At 40.4% G+C, this 27,198-nt stretch overlaps 1 protein-coding gene across 2 annotated transcripts; it reads left to right on the top strand.

Moving 5' to 3' along the window:
* The first annotated feature begins 1,123 nt into the window (after positions 1–1,123).
* Positions 1,124–13,225, top strand: LOC138843712 (killer cell lectin-like receptor 4). Of its 2 annotated transcripts, XM_070048453.1 has the most exons (8): positions 1,124–1,283; positions 2,569–2,685; positions 4,670–4,759; positions 5,873–6,115; positions 9,053–9,195; positions 10,278–10,384; positions 11,780–11,938; positions 12,017–13,225. In XM_070048453.1, exons 2-7 carry the CDS (start codon positions 2,571–2,573, stop codon positions 11,928–11,930), a joined length of 849 nt encoding a protein of 282 aa, XP_069904554.1. In that variant the 5' UTR covers positions 1,124–1,283; positions 2,569–2,570; the 3' UTR covers positions 11,931–11,938; positions 12,017–13,225. The 2 variants fall into 2 exon arrangements, with proteins under 2 accessions (XP_069904554.1, XP_069904555.1); XM_070048454.1 differs by lacking the exon at positions 2,569–2,685.
* The last annotated feature ends 13,973 nt before the right edge of the window (positions 13,226–27,198 follow it).

Raw genomic sequence — 27,198 nt, 5'->3', positions numbered from 1 at the left:
ATTATTCAATAGCAAGGGGTTGCTTAAATAACTTATGGGTGTACCCATGTGAGTAATTAGTATGATGGTTTTTAAATTGTGTCTTAGTGGTGATTGTTGTGGTGCAGAGGGTTAAACCACCACAGGCTTCTTAGCCCAGCCCAGGCCTGCTGTGGGCATTTGGAGAGTCAACCAACAGATGAAGAGCTGTCTTTGTCTGTTGCTTTGAATTGAAATATTTGTGTTTTACATGAATACATTTAAAGTGAAGAAATGCTTATTGCTTATTAGAAAAGAATAAAGTGGGGCCAGCACTGTGGTCCAGCAGTTTAGAGCCCTGGCCTGCAGCACTGGTAACCCATATGGGAGCAGGTTTGAGTCTTGGCTGCTCCACTTCTGATGCAACTCTCTGCTGATGGCCTGGGAGAGCAGTGGAAGATGGCCCAAGTGCTTGGGCCACTGTACCAGCATGGGAGTCCTGGAAGAAGATCCTGGCTCCTGGCTTCATCCTGGCCCAGCTGTAGCTCTTATGGCCAATTGGAGATTGAACTTGTAGATAGAAGACCTCTTTCTCTGTCTCTACCTGCCTCTGTAACTCTAGCAATAAAATAATAAAATAAATCTAAAGTGGAAGCACTATGTATTGATACAAGCTTTGCTAGTAAACATAATTTATCAAAAAATACTGGAAGAAAATAAACCGAATTATTTTATAGTGGAATGGCAGATATTTAAAAAAAATTAAAAACAATTTTACCTGAAATAAACATGAACTAAAATGGAATAATCTTTCTTTAAAAAATAGCAACATATAACAGAAGCTTTCTAACAGAGAGGGAATTATTTAAACCAAGAGCTAAAGAAATGAGTTCTGTCCCTTGTTGTATAAACACACAAACATTTTGCCCATCTCTTTAACTGGTGGTTTGCTTTATATCTGTTACCTTTCTGTTAATGACATTCATCTTGTTTTCCACAACCATGTGTTGCTCAGCTTTTTCAGTCCATAAATATTGGTTTTGGGTGCTATTTTGCAAAGAATGCTAAATGGTTGATTAGTTGAAATGGAGGAAGACACAGCGCATGACCCTCTTTCCTTTCCTGTAAACAACAGCTTTCATCATTCAGTTTCCTCTACCACTTCACCAGGAGGGGCAGAGCATTTTGAGTCGGAGTATCCTCACTCAGAGGCAGTTCGCTTCTCGTGGTGGAGCCCCTAAGGGATTTTCGACTGGAGTGGACGACTTCTCCCTCATATTGGGGTCGGTTTCTTCCACCTGCATCACTGCACGGCGTGGATCCAGGTAACACCTGCTTTTATTCCCTTGGATCTTAGCACCTGGGTATCCTATTAATTCTACTTATTCTAGGAATATGGCACTGAACTACAAGTGACGTGGCCTGAGAAGGAGCCTGGTAGGAAAACATTCCCTCTCATTGCATTAGAATTGCATGGACTCTGCAGCGTGTCAGAATTGAGTTTCAGTGTCCAGGATGAGTTATCTTCTCTTTCTCAATATGCTATGAGTTTTGCTTTGTGTTGTGAACATGAAGAAGAGTGACTTGAGGAGTTACTTTTCCTTGGCTCCAATGATTTGCATATTATCATTCCATATTGAAGCGTTCTGTAGCAGAAATGTTCTTGTTTCCTAGTAGGAAGTTAGAGAAAATGTAAATAAGTATAGAAAATTTTGTAATTAAATATGTATAAAAGGCTATAGTTATGTGTGCAGTTTTTTTGCATATTTCCTGCTTCTTTGATATAATCTTCTCTCTTACATGAAAGTAAGAAGCAAGGTAAATTTCTAATTTTATTATTTAGTAATTTCTTTCTACATTGATATTTATTGCTAGATTAATCCTTAAAAGACCTTAACCAGAGATTACCCATAAAAAATTTTATTTTCATAAAAGTTTTGATGGCAACATCATATCCGGGAACCTAAGACATTTTTATTCAGCTTATCTTGTACAAGACACTGGACTCTGAAATGCTAACCAACTAATGATATTCACCCTCTTGTAATCATTTACAGTTGATCTTTGAGATGTACTTTGGGAAGCACTTTCTTAGAGTGTATGAAAAGAATGCGAGAGCTTTAGAAGCACTCATATGCATATCGAAATATGTATTTTTTAAGCCAAGGCATTTATACTCTTTCAGAGTGCAGAATTATTGTTGTTAGAACCAACCATTTAAATGTGTTTCAGAACTTTGAGATGGTACAAATTTGTCATAATATTTTTATGCGTATGTTGAACATTTTGAGTGAAATTGAGTAAATAGGACAATAATCTTCTGGCAATCTTTTTCTTCCGTTTATCTTTTCTGATAACCGTGGCAATGATCACTAGGATTATAAATGAGTTTAATGGAAATGTTAACAGGATTTCCCCTTCTTATATAAATCAGACTGTCTATGTGCTTGCAGGAGAAGATAAACATGTGTACAGGGAGACGCACAGACGCACACACAATTAGCTCTCACCATCACGTCGGGAATGTTCCTTCCAGCTGCCATTTTGATTTTTCTTTAGAAGTCATCGTGTAGCAAAGTTTTGATGCCAGATATGTTTCTCTTCTTTTAGAGATGAGTGATCAGGAGGAGACTTTTTTAGCTTTGAGATTTCCTCAGTCTTCTTCAGAATCGCAGAATAGATTAAGATCTGATGGCACTCGAAGGAGTGGAAAAACTGATTACAAAGGTATATATATATATATATATATATATATACACACACACACAATTTATTTATTTATTTGAAAAGTAGTTTGGCACAGAGAGAGACACAGAGAGAGAGAGAGAGAGAGAGAGAGAGAAAGACAAAGAGAGGACCACTGGTTTACTCCAAATGCTGCAATAGCCGTGGCTGGGCTAGGCAGAAGCCAGGAGCTTAGGACTCTCTCAGGATCTCACACATAGAGTGCAGACACCAAAATACTTGAGTGATCTTCTGCCGCTTTCTCAGGTGCATTAACAGGGAGCTGGATAAGAAGTGGAGCAGCTGAGACATGAATGGGTATTGTGATATGGGATGCCTGCATTGCAAAAACCGGCTGCTTAACCCACTGCATCACAATGCCTATCCCCGTGTATATATTTTAGGCCTCTAAATTCACCTGTCTTGTATTGATTAGCAAACTTGAGGCTTGGGAAAAGTTCATATAGATACTTCTGATTGACTAATGGTTATAATAAGCTATTACAAGGCAGAAGAGTAGAACGGAAAAGTTGAAAGGACAGTTGGCAGAATGGAGAAATTAATGAATCCTATGAGCAGCTAATAGACTGCTTTTATTCAAATCTGGTCAATAATGATTTGTGAATCCTTTAAAAAATAAAACACATGTCCAGTGCCATGGCTCACTTGGGTAACCCTCTGCCTGCAGCGCCGGCACCCTAGGTTCTAGTCCTGGTTGGGGCACTGGATTCTGTCCAGGTTGCTCCTCTTCCAGTCCAGCTCTCTGCTGTGGCCCAGGAAGGCAGTGGAGGATGGCCCAAGTGCTTGGGCCCTGCACCCGCATTGGAGACCAGGAGGAAACACCTGGCTGCTGACTTCTGATCGGCGCAGTGCGCTGGTCACAGTGTGCTGGCCGTAGCAGCCATCTCGGGGTGGGGGGTGTGAACCAATGGCAAAGGAAGACCTTTCTCTCTGTCTCTCTCTCTCACTAACTCTGCTTGTCAAAAAAAAAAAAAAAAAGCAGAAAAGTGTTCCAAGAAAATGTAGCATATCTTAGAGAATGTTTACAAAGTGAAAAATATGTGTTAAAAACAAATTTATTCAAAGAACACATTTTAGATACCTTAAGAATATGTATCTGATGTTAAAGGCCATGAAGAAGGAAAAAATTTTCATATCAAAGGGACTTTCTAATATTTCTGTTTTCTCTGTACCTCAAATATTGTCACAATTTAAACTCTAAGCTGAAAATAATTTTTATCATTTTAGTTTGGTGATCATCAATGATATAATTTTCCAACATGCAGACATCAAAAGTAAAAGGATAGATACAGTATTGTCTACAGAAAAACAAATTGATGGTGAAGGAGGAAAAGTGGATTTCTAGAACCTCCTGTCAGGATGGCCTGTGATCCCTTTTGCAACCCAGAACTCAAGACCATTGCCTGCTTTTCCTTTGCATGATTATCTGTGATCACAGGAAGGACGCGTGTCACTGTGGACTCCCCTGTGCATCTTACGTCAGCTTCAGTGGTGCTTCAGTAGGGGCCTGCTTTTAAACCCTGAAGAACTATTCCTGTACAGGGGAATTCTGTGATGAGTACTCAGCCAGAAATTCTTTTTTGGGATTTTTAAATTTTATTTTAAAGTCAGATTTTCACAGAGAGGAGAGAGAGAAAGAGAGAGAGAGAGAGGGAGAGAAAGAGAGAGAGAGAGAGAGAGAGAGAGAGAGAGAGAGAATCTTGCAAATATTGGTTCCTCCCCAGAGAGCTGATATAGCTGGAGCTGTGTCAGGCCAAAACTGGGAGCCAGAAGCTTCTTCTATGTCTCCCACATCAACTGGAAACCTTAAACTTTAAAACTGTATTTTATAGGTTAAAATTTTAAATCACTTTGAATGATGTAGTCTTATAAAATTTTTAAAGATCTTCCCTTTGCTTCAAACAGTGTCCCTGATGGAGGTAAGTGGTAACCAGGCTCTCTCTCTCTCTCTCTTTTTTCTTTAAAGAGTTCTCAGTGCCCTGGCATCTCATTGCAGTGATTCTTGGAACTCTCTGTTTACTTCTCTCAGTGATGGTCAGAGTGCTGGAGGCAAATAGTGAGTACTGGAGTCCATCTTTCTAGTCTGAGGACCTGCAGTAACCATGCTTTGTGCAGATACTAACAGTGTTGCTCCCTGTTGAAACTCGGGGGACCTCCCAGAGGGTTCTGGACTTTGTTGGTGAGTTTTTCAGGAACACATCACACGGTGGTGTTCACTCTGCTTACCTAGTTCACTGGCTCTGAAGCTGTCTCATTCTGCATAGTGCATGGGAACATTGCTTTTGGTAGGTTATTGTGTAGGATTCTGCCATTGAGATGAGATCATTGTCAGTCTGAGAAAAATACTTTGGCTGTTTATTTATTTATTTCAAAGTATATAATAAGGAAACAGTAAGAAGAATTAATATGCACATAGAAGATGATCTGGAATTTAAGCTTTTTTCTTGTCTTTCTCTGTTTTTCTCATCTTAAGGAAAAACATGGATATACTACATTTGTATGAAATCACCTATTTTCAGATATTTCATCTATTCCAATAATAATTGTGTTATATCTTCATGTTTTTAAGTTCAGGCTACAACTATTTTTTAAATTGAGGTGGGGTGAGAGAGAGAAAGAGAGAGAAAGAATCCCTTCTGGCAGATACCTGCAGCTGGGAGCCAGGATCTCAGCCCAGGTTTTCCACATGGGTGGCAGAAACTCAACTTCTTGAGTTATTGCAGCCTCCTCTCAAGATGCTGGAGTCAGGAGCCAGGGCTTGGGCACTGCACTGTACCCGGGTGCTCAGTCGTGGGACACAGGCATCTGTCCACAAACATCTGCCTGCTAGGTTAGGTTTTTATCTTCAGAAGATGTATCATTAAATGTTAACTAACTGAATTTTGATTTGCTACTTCTTTGTAAATGATGTGGTATTAAAATGAGCTGAACTGTAAGGTATGATGTTAGCCACCAGGTATTTTATTTATGCTACCCTTTAGTGGCTATTAGTGAGAAATTTGATGTTTCTATTTCTGTGGTCAGTTCACTGAGGTGTTACTTTCTAAATGTCAAATTACTGAAATAATCATATGAGTTGGTTGTTAAAGTGAGACTTTTCCTGTTGTCTCTAATTTCACAGTTGGACCTCTTGATTGCATTTTTATGATATCTGTGCTGCACGTTTTAGTTTTACAGCTTATTCAAGAAAAGCATCAACAGCAGGAAATTCTAGGAAACCTCACTCAAATGTACCACGTCGTGCAAAATGATGACTACTTAAAGAAGCAACTCTTGGCAAATCAGTCTTTAGAATATGACACTCTCAAAAATAAAACCCTTCTAATGGAAAATGCACTGAAGTTACCCTTTTTAAAACAGAATGGACGCTGTGCAAAAAAGGATACCTTCCCGAAATCTGTGCACAATCCAGGTATGGAATAAATCTGGAAGGATTCACTGTGTCGTCTTGGTCATTTCTTCCCCTTTAGAAGCCTTGAGGTCTAATAATCAGGCTAATGCCTAGTGATCTGTGGCTGTACTGGACAGCTTTGAATTTGTGCCTTTCAGATGCAGGGTGTTGGAATCCCTGGAACCACATTTGCATGCGTAGAGCCCTGTGGTTCCCCAGACTCCATGGCAGTTTTTGCCTCCTCTCTATTGCCAGATGGTGAAACAGTATGCCAGACCCCTAGCAATTCACCTGATCTGGCCCTGTGAGACTTGGGGTGTTGCTCACATAAAATGCAGAGGCTTTCAGTAAAAATATTACCTACAACGGGCGCAACAGTTTTATTTGAATGCTGCTATAGAGATATGTTGTGGTATGTGTGTGTGTGTGTGTGTGTGTATGTTGGTGTGTCTGCCTTGACTTCAGATATTTGTTCTATATGTGACCACCAATACCAGTGTAATTTTAAAGATTCATGGAAAATGCACCTTATTAAACAATTATACAGGGATTTCAAAAATTGGCACCCAAATAAGCTTATATTTTCATGAACACTTTTTCTTTTTTTCATGAGCTTTTGAAAGTACCGTAATAATATACTCCCTGCATGATATCTGCGAGATTTGTCATAGTGTTGACATTTATACAAACACCCAAGAGATAAAAATATTAAATCTCATGCAGTAAGTACTAAAATGTTGACTAATGATGGAATGAATTGTCCAGACTTATAAACAACCAGTAAATATTCATATATTTAAAATAACTTTTGTATATTTAATTATAGTACTTAGTAGACATTTAGTTTCTATTTATAAGTTTTTATATTATAAATATAAATATATAAAGGGTAGATAAATGTTTCTACATATAATTTTAGAGATTTTATTTTAAAGATTATTTCTTTAAAAGGCAGAGTTACAGAGAGGCAGAGGCAGAGGTAGAGAGAGAGAGAGGAAAGGTCTTTCACCAGCTGGTTCATTCTTCAGATTGCCAAAATGGGCAGAGCTGGAGCCAATCCGAAGCCAGGAGCCTGGAGCTTAATCCGGGTCTCCCACAGGAATGCAGGTAGAAGGACTTGGTCCATCTTCTGCTGTTTTTCCCAGGCCATAGCAGAGAGCTGGATCGGAACTGGAGCAGCTGGGACTTGAACTTGCACCCATATGGGATGCTGGCACTGCAGGTGGTGGCTTTACCCACTAACCAGAGAGATAGAACCAGAGAGAGAGAGACAGAGAGACAGAGAAGCAGAGAGAAAGGTCTTGGCCCCATGGCTGGAGCCAAGCTGAGCTGAAGCCAGAAGGCAGGAGCTTTTTCTGGGTCTCCCATGAGGGTGCAGGTGTCCAAAACACATGGGCCATCTTCACTGCTTTCTCAGGCCATAAGCAGAGAGTTGGATTTGAAGAGGAGCACCAGGGACATGAACAGGAGCCCATATGGGGTACCAAGGCCTCAGGTGGACGCAGCCTACTACACCACAATGCCGGTCAGCAAAATATATTTTTAAATTAGAAAGCATCCTAAAATATTTTTTTAAAAACTTAGATTATTTTAATTATTTTGAAGCATCCTAGAATATTTTTAAAACTTAGACTATATTTTATTATTTTAAAACATCTTTATTGAGCTATTATTAGCATCCAAAACTGCATAGATTAAATATACATGATTTGACGAGATGGACACATGCATCCAACCATGACTCACTCTCCACAATAAGGAAAATAGACTTTTATATCACCTCCCAACGTGTCCTTATGTTGTTCACTTGTGGTAAGAACACTGACTGTGAGATCTTTAAATTTTAAGTGTATGGGCCGGCGCCGCGGCTCAATAGGCTAATCCTCCGCCTAGCGGCGCCGGCACACCGGGTTCTAGTCCCGGTCGGGGCACCGGATTCTGTCCCGGTTGCCCCTCTTCCAGGCCAGCCCTCTGCTGTGGCCAAGGAGTGCAGTGGAGGATGGCCCAGGTGCTTGGGCCCTGCACCCCATGGGAGACCAGGAAAAGCACCTGGCTCCTGGCTCCTGCCATCGGATCAGCGCGGTGCGCCGGCCGCAGCGCGCCGGCCGCGGCGGCCATTGGAGGGTGAACCAACGGCAAAGGAAGACCTTTCTCTCTGTCTCTCTCTCTCACTGTCCACTCTGCCTGTCCAAAAAAAAAAAAAAAAAAATTTAAGTGTATGATACAGCGTCCCTCACCGTGGGCACTATGTTGTACTGCTGATCTCTGGAACTTATTCCTCACACATAACTGAAAGATTACACTCAGAGCACAGAATTTTCCATTTCCCTGCCCACCAGCTCTGGACAACCTCCTTCTATTCTGTCTTCCCATGGGTTTGGCCAGTGCAGATACCTCAGAGAAGTGCAATCATGAGGAGTTATCTCCCGTGTATTGGTGTCTCCCTACACTGTGAGACTCTTGTCTTTTCAGACTATATCCTCACAATCTAATGCAGTAGTAACTCTTTAAGCATTTTAAGAGAATTATTCTATTGAAAAATTTTTGTTCAGAATAAAATACTTGGACATAGTATGGGTCTCATTTAATATTTTAACACATAAACATGGTGCAAACCAATCACATTTAGCCTTTTCATTTCCTGTCCTTTCTTTGTGTTTGGAGCCCACAAGCTCCCCTCTTCCAGTTCTTCAGTGATAATTTATCCTGGTAAAGTTTAGTCACCCTACTGACCGATGGAACACTAAAACTTGATACTGCACCTGACTGTGTTTTGGGACTTAGCTAACCTCTCTCTACACATTGCCAACTTCCACTCTCAACCTTAACCAGCCTCTAGTAATTATTATAGATAGATTTGAGCCTTTGTGTCAGTTAGGGGTGGCTGATAAACATATTGTTCTCATTCACAGATGACTAGATAATAAGAAATTCAATGACTGTCCTCACTTGTTGTAGGTAAAGTCCATGAAGTCTACTGGTCCTGTTATGGAGTAAACTGCTATTATTTTGTTCTGCAAGATAACACCTGGGAGCAATGTAAACAAACTTGCCAAAGTTACGGTTCCTCCCTTTTGAAGATTGACAATGAACATGAACTGGTATCACATACTTCTGCATGTACCCTCAATCTCATGAATGTGTCTCTCCCCTGTGACCCAAGATGCTGCGAAGGGGAGGGTGGTCCAGAAAGAGGGATCTTCAGCTATTCTTCCTATTGTGTGGGGAAAATTGTAGAGTTCAGAATCTCCCTGGAAACCCTGTCTGCTAATAAGCATATGATCCTGCTACTCATTGAGTGTTCAATGCACATGATCTATTATGACGATGATTAGGAAGGGTGAAATTTGTAATCCTCTCTCTCCAAGGAGTTTGCAGTAGTGCCACTTAACAAGAAAATATGCCTTTCCTTGGAGGAAGTACTTATCTGAACCTTTGGTAGCCTGTACCCTAGAACCACAGTTATTTTTTCCCTATGGGGTGGCAAGCAGTGGGGTGCAGCATAGTCTAGGAGCGCTGGATCAGAAGAGGAGCAGCTGGGGCTAGAACTGGCTCCCATATGGGATGCCGGCGCTTCAGGCCAGCGCTTTAACCCTCTGCACCACAGCACCAGCCTGGTTATAGTACATTTTAGACATTTTTAACATTCCCAAACATTTACTCCCTCCCTTTTATCTCTTCCAACTACTTACCTAAAAGCAAGGCTTTCTTCTGTGAGTGAAGAGTGTAATGCACACCCCCCACACAATCAGTTTTTATTTTAAGAAGTTTGTTTTGAAGACTTCTTCTTTCATTTAAGGTCATGCAGTGCTACCTTCTCTACACCATGACATATTCTTTTGGAGCATGAGTCTCAATAGTTTTCTGAAGTGCCATACATTATTTAACAAATTTCTTATTTGTAGGTATTTTAATTTAAACATTTTCCATGCTTTAACTAATTCATGAGACTGGCAACCGATTTTAATGTATATAAATCATCTCCTAAGGAAATGTAGTTTGGAAAATGAAAATATAGGTTTTGAAGTATGAGAGATTTTTCTAGGAAGCAGGGATGAAGGGTGTTGTGGAGAGTGGCAGAGTACTGGCCGTGGATACAGCTTTTGTCCCTCTACCTGTCTGTCTTCTCATTCTTCCAACAGAAGGGAACTTAGTCCCATGATGTGTTTTGTTTCCTTTGTAGGCATTTGTTCAATTTCAGATTCATGGAAATATGTATTGGATTGGATTGTCATATAGTGATTTGGAATGGAAATGGAAATGGATTGATGATGGCACATCACCTGGAATGTAAGATTCTGAAATGTATTCAGACTCTAACATTGGTGTGGGAGTTGGAAGGATTGTGTCTAACAAGTCATTGCTCATTCACACAGTTGTTGTTTTTTTTTTGAAGTAGAGTCCATTAGTAAGAACAGAATAATTAGGAAGAAAGTATTTCAGTAAGTGGTGTTAACAGAGAAGTGTTATATAGCATTATTAATGATAAAAGCATACCAAACACATGCAGTATGAGTTATGAAACACACAAAATGAAACACAGTCATTGTTTAGGTAAACATGAAGTGATTGTACCATCCTGACTTAACAGTAGTTATTCCTGGCATGGGCGCTGTGGCATAGTGGGTTAAGCCTCTGCCTGTGGCACCAGCATCCTATATGGGCACATTTCATGTCCTGGCTGTTCCTCTCCTGATCCAGCTCTCTGCTTATGGCCTGGCAAAGCATTAAAGACAGCCCAAGTCCTTGACCCCTGCACATACATGGGAGACTGGAAGAAGCTCCTGGCTCCTGGCTCCTGGCGTCAGATTGGTCCAGCTCTGTCCATTGTGGTCATTAGGGGAGCAAAGCAGCAGATGAAGACCTCTCTCTCTGTCTCTTCCTGTCTGTCTGTAACTCTACCTCTCAAATAAATAAACATTAAAAAAAAAACACTCTAGAATGGTCTTGAGCCCTCCATTTAAGCAAAAGAGAAAAAAGAGTAATCTCACCTAAGAATTCAGAATCACAAAAAACCCCACATATGTACTCCTGCCTCTACTTAAGCCTCAGGCTAAGTGTGAATCTACTTCTTGCTGACTGATGAACATATTCAAGGAGGTGCAACATCTTATTTATCCATCATTATAACTAAGTAGGAAAGTAGTTCTGCCACCTAATGAACCTTTTTTTTTTTTTTTTTGATAGACACCATGCTTTGATAGTTTTCTGTGGATTGCCATGGTGTAGCTTAACTACTATTTATCGATGGGGAAGACAAAGAAATAAACCAAAACATCAATCAAACTATCTAATCTCTGACTGTATTTCATTCTGTTTTTTTCTCCTTAAAGTATATTTTCATGAGACCTGGTTATCTGTGTCACAGAAATTCAGTTCTACTTTTCAAATTCTCACTTCTATTAAACAAATAAAATAAGAAAGTAGGTTTGGTATATTATGATCCCAAAGCCATTTTGCAAAGTAATTTTTCTGCTGACCAAAAGTTCAGAGTGTGGAACAAACTGGGAGATTTTAGGTAAATGTCTTTAATGGGCTACGAATAAAGAAAATCTTTCGATGTTGAAGTTATGAAGAACATTTATATTTATTAGGAATTTAAGAAATAGAATTTAAAACGTTCATGAAGATGTCATTGGAAAATTCGGATTTAAACAGTTGACCTTTGTATTTTCTGTTCTGCAGGAATTTGAAAATGATGAGTTCACCTCCTAGGAGAGGAAAATGTGTATTTTTGTCCTCAACAAGATTAGCATATGGCAATTGCTCTAGAACCTACAGTTGTGTCTGTAAACAGAGAATTAATTGTAATTTCCCTTCTTCAATGTGCACTTAGAAGAACAGGTAACATTGGAAATGCTGCCCTGCTTTTGTGTCCTGTAGTAATTTGGGGTCACTGCTAACACCTGTTTCTGACTGCAGGGCTCAGTGCAGTGTGGACACAGGAGCTGGAAGAGGAAGCACATCTTCTCCTGAGCCCTGATCAGGATGCCAGGCGCCATCTTCTTCCTGTGGGGAGTGGGAGCTTCATCTTTGGGAGCAGCTGTTCCTCTATTGTGGTTCTGAGGGATCATTCTTCCCGCTTCCCAGAACAACCCGGGACCTGTTAGAGCATCCTAATGCGTGGCCTGGATCTTTTCCTTACCAATAGGATAAAACATGTCAGTGATATCAGACCGTGGAAGTACAATTAAGAACTAGGATATAGTTATATTTTTACTATGTAGAAGCATACCTCGTCTTTAAAACTATTTTGTTACAGAATTTAAATTCAAATTTACTGAATAGTTGAAAGAATACTACAAGACAGACCCATGCAACTTTTACCCACAGTTATCAGTTATTTGTATTTTGCTGTGTTTTCCTGTTTCTCCTTCACATTTTTTTCATTGTCGATCCATCTGAAAATAAATTGAAGATATGTCCTGGTTTCTGAATATTTTCGAAGAAAAGGACTTTGTCTTATATAACCATGCTGCAATTATCAAAATCAGGAAATTTAGCAATGATACAGCATTATGATCTAATCTATAAACCACAATCCAATGTGTCCATTGTCCTAATATTGTCATTTATGGGTATTTATCTCCATGTTCACAATAATACAATGCATTTAATCATCATATCGATGACATGTCCTTTAATCTGGAATAAGTGTTTAAATTTTCTTTGTCTTTCTTGACCTTGAAATTAAAAAACGTCAACCTTATTGAATTAGACTATCCTTACAATAGACTGTACCCATTTTAAGTAATGAGGGATATAGGTGTTAATCTGTTTACCTCTCACACGCTAGCAAATCAAAATCTAGAACATTGCATCAGCTCCAGAACTTCCATTCTGCCTCACACCAGCTACCTGGCCCCTGTCCACCAGCGATGCTCTTTCTGTTACTATCAATTTGTTTAGCTTATTCTAGAACTACATGCATCCTGTGCATTTTTTTTCCTGGCTGCTTTTGGATCAGCATGTGCTTAAAATTAATCAGTGGTTTTTCATGGATCAGCAGTTCCCTCTCTTTGTTATTTAGTATTCTATTGTTCAGCTAGAGCACATCTGTTCACTCAGTTATGGACAGTTGATACGTTTCTCATTTTTGGCTACTGTGAATAAAGCTGCCATGAACATTTATGTGTGGGTCTCTGTGTGGGGATATATTTCTGTCTCTTTTTAATAACTCTCTAAGAATCTGATTTCTGGATCATAGGTAAGTACATGTTTAATTTGATAAGAAGCTCATATACTGATTTTTAATGTAGTTACATCATTTTACTCTCCCAGTAGCAAGAAATATGAGTTCCAATTGCTCCCCATCATTGTCAAGATTTTCATTTTAGCTCTTGTGGCCAGTGTTCAGTGGCATCTGGTGTTTTTAAAGTTATATTTCTCTATGCTTATTCTTAGACATTTTATATAGTTTTAGTTTACATGGATGGTTTGCATCGATTTCTAGTTATTTTGTATCTGAGAACAGTGTTGAGGCTTATGAGATGCAATTGTTTTTGCACTGTTACAAAGACTTCCTCAACTGGATTACTTTGGAGCCATTGCAGATCGCTTGCTCTCTCTTTTTGTCTTCTTTCTCTCTCTCTCTCTCTCTCTCTGTCTCTCTCTCTCTCTCTGTCTCATTCTCTCTCAGTAACTGTGCATTTTAAATAAATAGATATACCTTAAGAATAAATAATTAAATAAAAGAAACCCAAATCATGGTGACAGGGCCACATCCCCTCTGTGACCCTGTGTGGAATCCTCCCTTGCACCTTCCTGGCATCTGGTGGTGGTCACCGAACCTTGATCCTTGGTGATGCTGCTACTTCTACTTCTTTTTTTCTTTCCAAAAAAATATCTATTTGAAAGGCAGAGTTACAGAAAGAAAGATTGAGAGAGATTTTCCATCTGCTGGTTCACTCCTCAAGTGGCTGCAGAGGCCACTGCCTTCTCAGGCACATTAGCAGAAGCTGAATTGGAAGTAGAGCAGATGGGCATCGAACCATCATCCATATGGTTTTCTGGCATTGCAGGCTGCAGCTTAACTTGTTTTGCCACAATGCCGGTCCCCCATTGGTGCTTCTTGGCCTTCAGAATCCCCGAATTTCTGGCTCTGACATCTCACATCACATTCTCCCCTTGTGTCTCTGTTTTCACAGGTGGGTTGCTGTCCTAATAAGGACACCAGTTATACTAGATTAGGGTGCACCCTAATGACCTCATCTTAGCTGAAGTATAGTTCCAAAGACTCTATTGCATAAAAAGCCTGTACTCACAGGTATAGAGGTTGGGACTTAAATAGTTTTTTGAAGGACACAGTGCAACCTATAAGAATCATGTTCATTTACCACCTGTTTACTTCTGGAGAACCTGTAGTCACTTCCTTTCTAAGATCCTGCCGTGTAAGTGGCTTCCTTCTTTGATCAGCACAGCTAGAGTTTATATCAATTTTACTGTTTTTTTTTTTTGATGAATTGGTGTTTCTTTTCATTTATTCTTTCTAGTGTTTGTTCATTATATATCTTCTTTATTTCATTTTTTCCTTTCCTTTTACTTTGAATTTAATTCCTTCCATCTTTCTGGCTTCATATGTGAAAACTTATATTTTCTCTCTCTTTTTTACACGTATAACTATCTAAAGACAAATTATTTCCCTAAAATTGTTACAAATTTTTTTGTTAACCCATGTCGTAAAAGTATGCTGTGGGAGGGGGAGCACTGTGGCACAGTGGGTTAAAGTTCCAGTTTGCAGCACCGGCACCCAAGTCCCACCTACTCCACTTCTGATCCAGCTCTCTGCTTTGGCCTGGGAAAGCAGCAGAAGATGGCCCAAGTCCTTTGGCCCTGAATCTGTTTTGGAGAAGCAGAAGAAGTTCCTGGCTCCTGGCTTCGGATTAGTGTAGTTCTGGCCGATGCATCCACTAGGGGGTGAACAAGTGGATGGAAGACTCTCTCTCCTCTCTCTCTCTCTCTCTCTCTCTCTCTGCTTCTGCCTTTCTGCAACAGTGCCTTTCAAATAAATAGATAAATACTTTTTAAAAGATTTATTTATTTGGAAGAGTTACAGAGAGGTGAGGCAGAGAGAGAGAGAGAGAGAGAAGTCTTCCATCTGCTGGTTCATTCCACAACTGGCTGCAGAAGCTGGGGCTGTGCTAGTTTGAAGCTCGGAGCCAGGAGCTTCCTCTGGGTCTCCTACGCAAATGCAGGGGCCCAAGGACTTGCACCATCTTCTACTGCTTTCCCAAGTCACAGCAGAGAGCTGGATTGGAAGTGGAGCAGCCAGGACTTGAACTGACTTCCAGATGTGATGCTGGCACTGCTGGTGGCGGCTTTGCCTGTTACCCCAGAGAGCCAGCCCTAAAATACATAAATAAATCTTAAAAAAAAAGTGGACGTAAGTTACAGTGTTGTTAGTTTCATTTAAGACGTGGGATTCTCCTTGACTGTGTAAAATCATTTCCTTCAGAATTCTTATTTTTGCCACCTCATGCTCCAGAGAGAGATTTGATTATGTCTTTGTTCCCACTGGCTGTTGTGTTTGCCTCTCATGTTCCCTTCAGAATTGTTGATGTTTCTCCAAGGGCTTCTGAAGAAATCTGAAGACCCAGTTTCACGCTGTAGAAAGTTTGGTTTCTGAATTGAATCTTTTCACCTCTTGGAGAAAGGAGATTGGACCCCTGGAAGAAAGAAACATCCAATTTCACTTTTATATATTCCCAAGGATTGTACTTCGTACCACCTTCGTTGTCTGGAAGAAAATGTGGAGAAATCTATCAGATGCTGACACTCTGTAGCAGTACTTCACTCTTCTATTTAAGGAAACATTATTTAATTATTTAGGAAAACGAAGGTATAGGGAACAGTATTTGTTTTATGTATTATATCATTTCAAAATGTAAATTTGGCTCTCAGATTTCCTTATGCATATATCTATATATGCGTGTGTACTAAAAACTAGACATAGCTTCAGCTAACCTTTTGGATCTTTTCCACTTAGGGAGAGCCTAGGGCTTCTTCCACCCACTTGATGATGTGTTTATGGGTTCTGTTTGTGGAGAAGTAGGCAAGCTGTAGAAATTGCCTCTTGTATCAATGTTTTATGATTGATAGAGAATCTTAGTTCTCCATTTGGTCTCTGTCACAGATTGTGCATAATTAGATCTTCAAATTAAATTAATAGCTAGGAATGCCTTTAATGGCATCTGCTTGTTAGTTTAACTTGAAGAATCATTGTAGACATAGTTTCTTAGTTATTGGCTTTAGATGTACAGATAAATAATAAGAGAAAAATTTATACAATAACAAGGTACACTGGGAACACCTGTTGCATTTCTTTTACTAGTTTTTTTTTTTTTTTTAAAGATTTATTTACTTGAGAGGTAGAGTTACAGAGAGAGGTAGAGACAGATAGAGAGAGGTCATCCATCTGCTGGTTCACTCCCCAAAAGGCCAAGACTGGGGCTGGGCCAGGCCATAGCCAGGAGCCAGGAGCTTCTTCCCAGTTTCCCATATAGGTTCAGGGTCCAAGCACCTGGGCCATCCTCCACTGCTTTCCTGGCAGCAATAACAGGGAGCTGGATTAGAAGTTAGCAGCCAGGACTTGAACCCTACACTCACATGGGATGCCAGCACTGCAGGCTGGGGCTTTAACCCACTGTACCAGAGCTCCAGCCGTGTTTTACTAATTCCTAATTTTCATTGTTTTGTGAAGTCAAGAGGATTAGTCTTTACATCTTGAGAGTCCCAGGAGCAAATATTGCTATCACTTCTTAGAGATTGTTGATGTCAGTAAGTGTTTTCCTGATTCTTAAGAGTTTTGGATTACATATTTGTAAGATAAGGCTAATAATTTAAAGCCTACCTTATAAATTTTATTTTAAGGATTACAGAGCATGTGTGTAAAGTCCCTAATAACAGGATCAGACACAGGGTAGGTGCTACTGTGGTAGTTATTAATGTTATATGTTTTATTTGTAGAACCTTACAGAAAGGAAAATGTGTTTGTATTTATTATAGTAAGATAGGTTCATGCCTATATAGGTATTCCTATAACTTGTGCTCCAACGTTTTGTCTGTAGTTTTGCTACAGACCAGGCTCATGTTAGAGCTGCAGTTAATTTAAGCTTATTTCAGTGTCATCCTATCAGTTTCTTATGCAGATGTAATTCTGCTTTGTATATCATTAAAGACTTGCTATCTTGTATCTCAAAGAAGGTAACAGGACATTTCACAGGTTGTCAAAATAAACAAAGTTAATCCAACAGCTTTGTATAATAATGCCCCAACTTTATTAGCTACTTTGTCTAAAAACCTAGGTTCAGTGTCACAAAATTTAAAGAAAGAATGCCAGTGTCATTAGTCCTATAATCATATCACTCTCCTCCTATACTTGAAGAAATCCAGTAAAGCTTAATACCTTTAGGTACCTGTGGCTTCCTACGTCCCGTGGGTTCTGTGGTGGCATTTTAAGGGCTTCTGCGGACCATTGCCCTTGTCTAAGCCAAGGAATTTCTTCCTGCTTCTCAAGAAGTCCCCATCCTGAATTGTAATCACTTAGTTTGCTTCACCGGTTTGAATACAAGCTCTGTGAAAACCTTGTTCTATCTCCCAAGTTAGCATAGTGACTGGCACATACTAAGTGTCTTATACTTTTAAACTTTTAAACTGTCAGATTTATTTTCCTGTAGGTGGTGAGGATGTCATGGTCATATGTGACTGGAGTTGTCATTTGGTCCACTGCTTTTGGAAAGCAGTTTGATAATAAGCAGCATAAACTGTTAGCAGTTTTCATTCATCTTTGACCTACTAATTTCATTTCTGAGCCTGTCTTCTATAGAAATATTCTCCAATATTAGAAGATTGTATTATGCACAAGATGCTCATTGAAATATTATTTAGAATTGGAAAATAAACTACCTAAGATAATAATTATTAAATCAATTAAAAAATTTTCGTGAATTATTTTTGATTGCTGTGGAAAAAAGTAATATGAAAAAGGGTACAGAATGATTTTTGTCATTGCAAGAATAAGTAGACACCAAAATATGTAGTTACTGCATGAGATTGGTGGCAATACAGTATTGAATATATTTATTAATAGATATATATTTTATTTTATGTTTTACATAGCTGTTACTTCCCTAAGGAGAATAGTGATGAAGAAACTATTTTTTTCTTGCAAAAGAGATGTTAATTTTTCAGTTGTTCAATCTGTTTTTAGTTGTCAGCAAAATCATTCCTTTCTCTTAAAACCAATTGACAAAATTGTTTTATGATTTTGGTCTTGCTTTATTTTAGGAATTTATAGAATTGTCTTTCATTCTAGGAACAAAAAGTAACTTTCACCTTTTCAAATTTTAGGGATCCTGAAGGCCTTCGTGTATTCTACTATTTGGTACAGGATCTGAAATGTTTAGTTTTCAGTCTCATTGGATTACACTTCAAGATTAAACCAATTTAAGTGTGTATTTTTGAAGCTGTTGATATATTTAATAGAGGGTGGATAAGGGAGGGTTTGTATTACAATATTGGGATATTTATGATTATGAAAAACCTTTTTTGTATGTGCATTGAAAATAAGAAAATACATAAACAGGCTCAGTAGTCATCTTCACTTGCGTCCAAGTGGGCCGCACAGTTCCCTCACACATTAAAATCTGTAAATAAAAGCCATGTTTTGTTGAAAATTTTCTCCAATAAAACATACAAAAGCCTGAATGGAGAGTGGTTTTTAAAATTTTTCTTTTCTCTATCTCTGATTCACTTTAAAGATAATTGGGGATTGTTCTAGTAAGCACATCCTGTGGCAGAGTTCTTTCATATAGAAATGTATAGCCCAATTCTCATCCATGGAAGCCATGCAAAGACCGTCCCTTATTTCATACCTGATGGAACTTGATTTTCTGGTGCTTACAGAAGTTGGTTATAAAAGATTCTGAGTTTTTTACATTTGCAAAGCCTTCAGAGATTATTCACATTTAATTGTTTTTTAGTATAAACAAAAAGTGTTACAGGAGTGAAGTCAGTACCCCAGACAAGGCACATCGTTGATTATGCCTTTATTACTCATTTTACAATATTTGTATTTTGTTTATGTGAGAAACACCAGTTCCTGTCTTTATATGTTGTATAGAATCTAGACTTAAACACATGTAGGTATGTGCATATGTTTTTGGATAACTCCTGATGGGCACAGTTCCCACTTGTGTTTCCCAGTCTTCAATCTCTTTCTCATAGAGTTCATCTTTCATTAGTTGTATAAGTGACCATGCCTGTAGCGTGGTCTGAAAGAACCTGTAGGGTTCTGTCACTGCTCCATCCAAAGTCCCAGGAGTTGTGCTGTCCTGGTAGTAGGGTCTGCTGGCCCCAGCAACCAGTCAGTATTGCCTTAAGGGTGGAAGCATTAGTCTGAAGGCTTGTAGGGCCCTGTGCAGATAGGTTCTAGAATCTTCTGTCCAATGAACTTTTTTATCTAATGGAGAAGTATATTTTTGCAGTCTAATAGGGTAGCCATTAGCCACATGTGGCTGCTTGAGATGTGCCTAGCTAGTGTCATTGAAATCATAGTGCTATTTAACACTTTATTATGAAAATTGTCAAATGTACAAAAGCATTGAAATAATTGTAAGGAAAACACTCCATGGCCAACCTAGATTGTATACATTTTTTTTATGTAAGGAGACTATTATAATAAATCATCAGTTGGTTTTCTGCTTAGTGGTTATAATGTGCCAATAGACTACAAAATTAAGGAACACCAGTTTTGATTGCAATCAGGGCCATGTGTTTAGTGGCTACCCCTGGGCAGAGTAGCTGGAGAGCAGGCCTCCACAGCCTCTTTGCCTCTGAGTCCCATCTGACCTTCTCCACTGCTCGGAAGCCCATGACATTCCTGTCAGGTCTGCTGGGGGAGTCAGCCCATCTGTGCAAGACTACGCTGTCCTCACCCGCGGGTCTCCTGTATGAAGCTGAATATGTTCCAGCTGTAGACATTGGTGAACATGTAGCATAGAATCATAGTTCTCTCACATGTCAGCCTTAAAGAGGAAGAATGACTCTTTGAACTGCTGGTGTGCTCCCTTTTTGGTTGTTCCTTCAAGTACTCTTCGTTCTGTGACTCCTGTAGAATTAGATAATCCATTCAAAATAGAGCAAAATTGGGGAGAAAAGTTGTAGTAGATTTAAAAAAAATTCTTTTAACATATTGATTCTTTGACTCTATTCTCTAACTTCTCCCTAGTGTTAATTTCGAAATTTTGATCTACTGCAATTTCTTACATTCATTCCAAGAATGGAAAGTTCATTAGAATATTATATATATACATACATATATATATATGCACACTTATATTCAGATTTATTTATTTCTCTGAAAGGCAGAGTTACAGAGTGAAGGAGACAGAGGGAGATCTTCCATCCGCTGGTTCACTGCCCCAGATGGCTGCAACGACCAGGGCTGAGCCAGGCTGGAGTCAGGATCTTCATCCAGATCTCTCACATGGGTGCAGGGGCCCAGGTGCTTTAGCCATCTTCTGCTGCTTTCCCAGGTGCATTAGCAGGGAGCTGGCTTGGAATGGAGCAGCCAGGACTCCAGTTAGCACCACAGGGGATGCTGGTGTCACAGGCAGTGGTGTAACCATCCGTGCCACGACACCTGCCCCATTTTATAGTTTTCTCTCTGGTTTTCTTTTAGCTTGTTTGAACTGACTCTTACTTGATTGTAAACTGCTGATAGTTATGATCATTAGAAATTAATTAATTTGAGGGATACATGTGTTGTAGTGGATTAAGCTGTGGTTTAGGATTTCCACATTTCATATTGCAGTGTCTGATATGGAGTCCTGCCTCTATTTCTGATCAGGTTCCTGCTAATGCTCCTGGGGGATAGCAGGATGATGGCTCCAGTGCTTGGGTGCCTGCCACCCATGCAGGAGACCTGGATAGAGTTCCTGGCTTTGTCTGGCCTTGCCTTAACTCTTGTGGACACTGGGGAGTAAGCCATTGGGATGCAAGATCTCTGTCTCTCCCTCTCTTTCATTCTTCCTTGTAAATAAATAAATCTTTTTTCAAGGTATATTTTGTATATATATTTCATATTTTATATGTAACTTGTTTTCTGTGCTCATTCCAACCGATACACGTTGCTATAAAAACCTTTCAGTTAGCACAAAGCTTTCCATATTTACATATTGTTAACACTACAGAGCTGTATACTTCAACACACAGATGAGGATGTATCTTTTGGATGTGGTAAAACTGATGGTAATTTCTCACGTTTGGTCTGAACAGAGGACTTGAGCTTAGCTCAGCCAGAGCACTGTAAGGAGGACTCATGGGAACTGGGAAGATCTTCAGGCTTTGTCCTCCCATTCTGTTTTTACGTATGTATCGTTTGAGTGTCGTAGTTCCTCTGCTTCTTGCAGTTGATACAAGCAGGTAACTTCATTGAGTGTATTCATTTGAACATTTTAAATAAGAGTTAAATATGAGTATGAATGAGAGCTGAGATTATATATCTGTGCAGGCTACTTTGTCTTGGTGTGGAATGTGTGAGATTCATTAACACAGTCTATACTTTAAGTTCAGTTGCTAATCCATCTGATTGTTTTATGGATTCTTAGCTAGAATAGAAAAATTTTAAAGGTTAATGAAAATAAAGGTAAAAGATGATTTGAGGAGGAATGTGGGGTCTGCCTCAGAACACTACAAAGTGTAAACAGGTTGAAGAAATCTGCTGAAGATCTCTGGTATCTACCTTGTCCCCTTTCTCTGAACAGTATGATAAGGTGGAAAGTGATTAAAGAATAAAAAAATTTATTTGCTGATGGGTGTTTAATCATTTTTCCCTTTCAACCTATGCTTAGACTTTATCCCTTAGTGGCACAGAGTCCAGATAGTCATGTGAAATCCTTTTTGTTGTTATTCTTAGTTTCTAAAATGTTTCTTTCATTTGGTTACTTAGAAATCACAGGAAGGGTGGTTACTGTGTGAGGACTGGAGGCCCAGTTGGGACGATGCAGAATTTTAAATCTAGGCCATTAGGGAGCGAACACTGGGCCTGGCAATTAAAACTCCTGTGCTGCACATCAGTTCCTGGTTCCATCTCTTGATTCTGGTGCTGGCTGAAGAAATTGGGCTCCAGGCATCCACAAGGAAGACTTGAATTGAGTTCCTGGCCCCTAGCTTCAACTTTTGTCCAGTCTAGTTGCAGGCATCTGAGGATTTAGAAACCAGAAGCACAAAATTCCATCCAGGTCATCACGTGAGTGGCAGCGGCCCAAGTGCTTGAACCATCAACCTCTGCCTTCCCAGGCCATTAGCAGGGAGCTGAATCAGACCAGAGCATCTGGGACTTGAGCTGGCACTGGGGTGTGGAATGCCAGCCTTGCAGGTGGTGGTTTAACATACTGTGCTACAGAGCAGCCCCCTCTCTGCCTCTAGACCATTAGACTATCTTTTATTGGGAAGATAAGGATGAATGGAGTGGCTAGAGGATCAGGAAATATCAAATCAGAGGTTTCTAATTACCACCATAAAAGCCAGGAAACTTAAAATCACTCAGTGGCAAAAAGGCATTGAGACAAACGAATAAGGAGGTGGGAACCTGGGCAGTTACTCCTCCAAATGCAGTGACTCAGACCAGCCTTCGCTGCATGAGTGTGTCTAGTCCAGATGTCCATCACTCAGCCTGGACAGGAAGAGCCACAGCTCCTGTGACCCGATAAAGCCACTGAGGTTTCAAGATGTGGCCAGAAGCTGTGTGCTAGGCTTCTAGCCAGTTGTGCAAGCGGAAGGGAATGGTAAATATGTGGTTTCCCAAATTAAAGAAAAAAAGTCTTTTGCAATCAGGAAATAAGTGACTGCTTGACACCTCCACACTTATGAGCACACATATGTCTACAACATTGTGTGTTTTGCACAAGAGGATTCTGAAGACAATGTACATTAAAAAATCCTTCAATATTTTCATCTTTATTAACCTTGGTCATGATAAAGTATTACATCCATGTTTGTACTTTATCCAAGGGTTGTATCAGGAGCTTCAATTAATCCAATCTTTTTATAAATATTTATTTCTTTAGGGTGGGTGGGAGGGAGCGAGAGACAGAGAGAGAGAGAGAGAGAGAGAGAGAGAGACAAAGAGTTCTTCCATCAATTGGTTCACTCCCCAGATGACTTCAATGGCCAGATCTGGGCCATGCCAAAGCCAGGAGCAGGAGCCAGGAGCCAGGATCTTCACCCAGGTCTCCCACCTGGATGACAGAGCCCAAAAAATTGGTCCACCTTCCTCTGCTTTCCCCAGGCCATTAGCAGGCCGCTGGATCAGAAGTGGAGCAGCCAGGGCACAATCTGGTGCCAATATAGGATGCTGGCATCACAGGCAGCAGCTTTACCTGCTAAGACACAGCACCAGCCCCATCATTAGTCCAGTGTTAAACTCCTGTTAACTTCTTGTGATGATTGCCTTCTCACTTAAAGAGGACATTTGCTTTTCTCAGAAATATAGAACTTTGTGAGAAACAGAAAATAGAGTTCAGAAGGAGTAATTACAGTTTGGCTTTCTAATCCCTAGTCTCATACTCCTTGTAAAAAAACTACCAAAAATGTAGATTTTAGAGTCAGTTCCTCTTAACACTATCTACTTTTTTCAGCAAGTGCACTCGTAGGCATCACACCTTGAATGTGCTGCTGTGACAACAATGGGCAGCACAGATGTGGGACTCTTAAGGGATATATGAGTTGTAAACACGTGTGCTCTGCACTCACCAGCTTCCATCCTGAGGACTTTCCAATCTCTCAGCAGCTATACAGATCTGAATTTTTGATACAAAATAGCTCAACATCCCCTCCAATACCTCCATGGGGCAGCAGGATATAAATATACAGATCTGAGGCTACAGGAGTTTTCTCTAGAGCAGTACTGTAAGCTATGCTGTGCTACCATGTTTCCCAGCTCCCACACTGTGTGCATGTGCGTAAGACATGATGGGAAAGCTTGACTTGCTTTACAACCTATAACTCACTAATCTGGTCCTGTGAGAGGGAGAACTCACTCTTTGGAGACAGTCATTCATCCATTCACGGGGGTTCCACCCTTTGATGCAAAGACCTCCCACTAATAGCAAATTCCTGGGGCTGCTTCAGAAGGAGTTTTGGTGGGGGCAAAACACAGCATTGTGTCAGGATCTGTGGTTGCAGTCCTCACTCTTCCACCATCTCCAGAAATTTAAGAGTGGAAATCCAAGCCCTCCTCAAATAAACCTACGCTCCCCAAAACAGCGAAAGCTTTTCTGGAGTGCTAATTTCACCATGCCTATTTAGTGGGTGATATTCTCACTGGACATGGGAGGAAACTGAGGCTGAGGATTCAGAAGGACTTGTCAAGTTTTTGTGACTAGGAAGGATTTGAATCATGGACTATAACCAAAAGTTAACGGTCAGTGAGTCTAGTATATACATGCCACATTATGATTGATCGTTGTTATTTATGTACCTTATTTAATCCCCATAGCTTCCTGGAAGGCAAACGGTATTACATTTTTGTGGTGAATGCGAGGCTTATAGAAGTGAAGATTTGCCTGAAATAACACACGGGGGCTAGGGCTGGCAGTTCAAGCCGCATCTGTCTGCTACTTTGTGCCAAGAGCTTTGTTGAAAACCCAGGCCCTCCTGAATCCTCAGTTTGTGCGTGCTGTATGTGTTCAGTCAGGCATTATTTTAACATGGGCCAGAAATGAGCAATAATGCATCCTTAGGCATCTCAACCTCAACATTAATTCCTTCATTTGTAAAATGAGGACAATAATAAGCCAAATCCAGTGCTCAAGGCTTAAGTGTGGCTCCGTACATAGTAGTCGCTACAGTGAGTGTCTCTCTCTGCCACCTTTTCAGCCATCATGATTACTTCCACTTCCCCATTCTGTCTTCTCAGCACAACTTCCTTCCTTTATTTTTTTGGCTTTAACAAAGCTGATCCAAGTTTAGCAGCAAATATTCCTGAAACAGCCAGATCCACCCATGAAACTTTGCTTATGTGATTGAGCTATGCTGGTCTAGGTTGATGTTGGGGGTTATTTCAGCTGACTGCCCGCACATGATGGCAAGTGGCAGAGACAAAGGTGATTCAGAGATTAAGGATGAGGCCAAGGGACAGAAATAGAGTCAACAGGCTATACAACCTATACTGAGTCCTTGAGGCCAGAACACGCAGTGGACTATGTGCAGTCGTTTGGCCAGGAGGTGGGGGCAGCTGTAGGATAGGGAGGCTTTGTGAAGAGGATGGTTTAGTAGTGGCTGGAGGCTGGTGAGGAAGCAAAGAATAAGCAAGGAACTTGTCAAACCTGGTGAAGCAGGGGTGGGGCTGTTTCTGCATAATGCATCTCCCCTGCTGTTCTCCACCTCACTCCCAGGCCCACAATCTATCAACAACTACCACCTCACTTGAAGACCTATTTAATTAACTAGGTAATAGGCAGGCAAAGAGTCACATACAGAGAGAGAGAGAGAGAGAGAGAGAGAGCGCTTCTATCCATCAGTTCTCTCCAAAAGGCCTGCAATGCGCAGGGCTGAGCCAAGTCTGAAGCCAGGAGCCCAGATCTCAGTCTGGGGTCAGATACTGGGGTGCACATCAGAGGGCAGCAGGAGTCAGTAAGAGAGCTTAGACTGAACTCAGTCTCTCAGATCTGGGCATCCCAAGGAGTATCTTAACAACTGCACCTTATGGGTTTCATGAAACTGTAGTCAGAAGATTGAAAAGGCATCAATCAAATGAAAGCAAATTTCAGGCTGGCACTATGGATCACTAGGCTATTCCTCCGCCTGTGGCACCGGAACCCCGGGTTCTAGTCCCGGTCGGGGCGCCGGATTCTGTCCAGGTTGCTCCTCTTCCAGTCCAGCTCTCTGCTGTGGCCCAGGAGTGCAGTGGAGGATGGCCCAGGTCCTTGGGCCCTGCACCTGTATTGGAGACCAGGAGGAAGCACCTGGTTCCTGGCTGTGGATCCACGAAGTGCGCTGGCCCCAACGCACCGGCCGTAGAAGCCATTGTGGGGTGAACCAATGTTAAAAGGAAGACCTTTCTCTCTGTTTCTCTGTCTCTCTCTTTCTCACTGTCCACTCTGCCTGTAAAAAATAAAAAAAAAAAAAAGCAAACTTCAATGTGAGATTTGAATATGTTCTGAGGAGTCTGGCTCGTGGTATCAGAGTTACACAAATGAATGTCTTTTTAAACTCTAACATATATGATAAAGTGAGGCTTGGAAGGATGTGGAGACAGATAGTAGAATTAAGATTTCTGGACTCTAAGGAGAGGAATAACTTACCCGCATTTCTTCTCACAAGTCAAACATGAAGGGCTGGAATTGTTGTACAATGGGTCATGACAGCATCCCAGCTGCTCCACTTCCAATCCAGCTTCCTGCTAATGTGCTTGGGAAGGCAGCAGTACTCAAGTACTGAGTCTGTGTCATCCACCTGGGAGACCTGGATGTAGTTCCTGGTTCCTGGCCCAGCCCTGGCTGTTGTAGCCATTTAGGGAGTGAACCAGTGCATGGAAGATCTCTCTCTCTCTCTCTCTCTCTCTCTCTCTCTCTCTCTCCTTCTCTATTTTATACTTATTGCCTATAGTTCTGCCTTTCAAATAATAAATCTTAAAAAAATTAAATGTGAATATTTTCACACACAACTGGTGGAATACAAATAGGCATGACTTTTCCAGGGTGTGTTTAGTAATATGTATATCCCAGTTCTTTAAATGTACATGCCCTGTGACCCCATAACTTTGTGTTTAAGTTAGTTTCTAGCAAAACATGCAACAGTACAAGGCAATTACTTTTTAAAGTAGCAAAAAACTGGAAAATAAGCTAATTATTCAATAGCAAGGGGTTGCTTAAATAACTTATGGGTGTACCCATGTGAGTAATTAGTATGATGGTTTTTAAATTGTGTCTTAGTGGTGATTGTTGTGGTGCAGAGGGTTAAACCACCACAGGCTTCTTAGCCCAGCCCAGGCCTGCTGTGGGCATTTGGAGAGTCAACCAACAGATGAAGAGCTGTCTTTGTCTGTTGCTTTGAATTGAAATATTTGTGTTTTACATGAATACATTTAAAGTGAAGAAATG

This window comes from Oryctolagus cuniculus, chromosome 9 (genome assembly GCF_964237555.1).
Source record: "Oryctolagus cuniculus chromosome 9, mOryCun1.1, whole genome shotgun sequence".
Taxonomy (NCBI): Eukaryota; Metazoa; Chordata; class Mammalia; order Lagomorpha; family Leporidae; genus Oryctolagus; species Oryctolagus cuniculus.
This window is presented reverse-complemented; position numbering and strand designations above follow the sequence as displayed.